The 2,734-nt window shown below is 46.8% G+C and overlaps 1 protein-coding gene across 1 annotated transcript in view; it reads left to right on the top strand.

Annotated features, from left to right (window-relative positions):
- Positions 1–626: 626 nt before the first annotated feature.
- Positions 627–2,734, top strand: part of zbtb45 (zinc finger and BTB domain containing 45) — a 2,490-nt gene continuing 382 nt past the window's right edge. The window contains exon 1 of the mRNA XM_010779650.1: positions 627–1,940. Coding sequence (XP_010777952.1) covers positions 876–1,940 — 1,065 coding nt within the window. The 5' untranslated portion in view covers positions 627–875. The remainder of the gene's footprint in view (positions 1,941–2,734) is intronic.

Here is a 2,734-nt window from a genome sequence, read left to right as displayed (position 1 = left end):
TATTTTGTATTTCTAAGGAGTGTCAAAGTGTTGCTTTACCATGATCTTTATGGAGAGACTACAGGTTTACAGATCTGTCTTTCGTATCAACTAATCATGAGTGTCAAAGAACATTCATCTGTTTGCAACTCATATATCAATATTCCAATGACTGTAGACTATTCTGCACTGTTTCTATTATATTCTGTTTCTGTTATATTTTATTTTATTTACTATTTTATCTGTGTTATTGTGTTGCTCTGTTGGAGGAGCCTGTGATCTAAGATTTTAATGACAATTAAAAAGCCTTGAAACCTTGAAGTCATCTAAGACATTCTGAAGTCGAGTCAGACACCTATAACTAAAAACCAAAGGAAACCAAATTCTAACATTTTAGAAACTGGAATCTGGAACTGGTTTTTAGATTTTTGCTTCATGCATCACTTAAAAGGATGACATTCTTGGAGATTTGGAATATTCTTATATTGATTGATTCTTTATTTCTGAATGTTTAACAGTTTCGTCAAAGTGAACTTTATTGTCAAGCTTTCAGTTTGTGTGTACAGTCAGAGAGATCGAAATGCCGTTTCCCACAATCCCGAGTACAAAATTAATCGTTCTCTTTCTGATTTATCTCAACAGGGTTGTGAAAAAGAAAGGGACGCTGGTGGAAACCCCCCTCTCTCTCAGGACAACACACTTATCTCCTCACTCTCTCTCCCAAATCAGAGACTCATGACCGTTTGAGGGAAAACGGACCCACCGTGGCCCATGCACTGTACCCGTTTCCCTCCCTGTCCTCCTTATCCCTCAAGCTGTCGCAGAACCCCAGACACCTGCCCCCTCTCCCTCACCCCCACTCCCACCCGATCCCCAGCGACTCGCCGCCTCCCGCCATGGTGTCCGGCACAGAGACCGTGCACTACATCCACCTCCACAACTCCAGCCAGTCGGTGCTGGAGGCCCTGAGGACGCAGCGGCGCGAAGGCCTTTTCTGCGACGTCACGGTACGGATACACGACGCGTCGCTACGAGCACACGCCTGCGTCCTGGCCGCCGGAAGCCCCTTCTTCCAGGACAAGCTCCTCCTGGGTCACTCTGAGATCTCCGTGCCCCCTCTGGTGCCCGCGGAAACCGTCAAGCAGCTGGTGGATTTCATGTACAGCGGTTCCCTGGTGGTGCTGCAATCCCAGGCCCTCTGCATCCTCACGGCCGCCAGCATCCTGCAGATTAAGACGGTTATTGACGAGTGTACTCAGATTATCTCTCAGAGGAAAGCGGCGGCTACAGCAGCGGCGGCGGCGGCAGCGGCGGCAGCAGGAGGCGGAGGCGGAGGTGGAGGCGGAGGTGGAGGAGGAGGTGGAGGAGGAGGGATGCTCGGAGGAGTTCTCCCTAAACAAGAAGAGCGAGGCGGGGGGAAAGGGAGAGAAAGCGGGGGCGGTGGGAGCTGCTCTGTGGGTGCAAGCGGAGGTGGAGGGTACGCAAACTTCCCCAACTTCATGGCAGAATGTGCAGCTAGCAACATGGGCGGCGGGTTAGGGGTCGCCAATGTTAACGATTCGGGTCAAATGGAGCAAGCTAACACGGTGAGTTTGATGTCTTTGGGCGACTTGGGACCAGGATCCATGTGTGATGGAAACGACGGAGCAATCCTCATGAAGCAGAACTCCAGCTGCACTCAGGACGTCCGGTACAAGCTGCGGGACCTTTTGGCGCAGACGGCAAACGGAGCGGGCAGCACGGGGAACCTGTCGGCCGGGTGCAGCTCCGGCGTGGGCAGCGTCGACAGCATCGGCAGGGACAGTCTCCGAGGAAACGCCGGCGATCTATCGGACGAGCTGGTGGCGATGGAGCGGTACAGCGAGGAGGAGGAGCACGACGGCAGGGATCGGGGGAGAGAGGGAGACCGAGACAGAGGGGCGAGTCACAGCCGGAAACAGAGGCAACCGCTCAGGCACCAGGTATCAGTCAGAAACAGAATCAATTCAATTCAAATGTGGTTATATAGCCCAGGGGTTCCCACGAGACCCCGAGTGGGGGTCGCGAGATGATTACAAAATAAAAATGGAAAATAAAAAAAAATAAAAATTATTAATAATAATAACGAAGCTTCCCCTTTGACAATCCACTAGCGCAGAAATAAAATACCATAAAACAAGAAATTATAAAAAAATACCGTACGAAGAAACAAATTGTAAGTTTAGACGAGAAAATAAATAAAAATATGACGGTGTATAAAATAAGGTAAGCTATAAAGTACATTTATGACGGATATAAAATAAACTGGTATAAAAAATTACAATAATATCAAAAAATTTATCACCACAAAATTTACAAAACAAAATGAACATACCATACGTGGTACTGTAATCAGTTTAAGGAGGATGGATGGACCATATTTGTACAAGACTAAAGGGAGACCCCACACCTGATTTTTCCATAAGACTAGACTAAGCGCTACTGTAACAATATAAAACGATTAGATTGACATAAACACAGTAACACAAATTATGGGTAAGCAAAATAAAGTGAAAACTAGACAGTAAAAATGATATAAGAGTCTATCAACAACACAATTAATAGTAAGTACAAACCACTAAACACTTCGGGAGACTCTCTATTACAACAAAACACTATAACCCGATATATATGGTCACCTAAACAGTTTCCCCCTCGGAGCAACGACCCCTTAATATGTCCCTAACCGATCAGGCGAGGGACTTTACAGATACGTTTGCAATAATAATTATTAATT

Source organism: Notothenia coriiceps, unplaced genomic scaffold (assembly GCF_000735185.1).
Source record: "Notothenia coriiceps isolate Sejong01 unplaced genomic scaffold, NC01 NC01_scaffold00020483, whole genome shotgun sequence".
NCBI classification, from domain to species: domain Eukaryota; kingdom Metazoa; phylum Chordata; class Actinopteri; order Perciformes; family Nototheniidae; genus Notothenia; species Notothenia coriiceps.
This window is presented reverse-complemented; position numbering and strand designations above follow the sequence as displayed.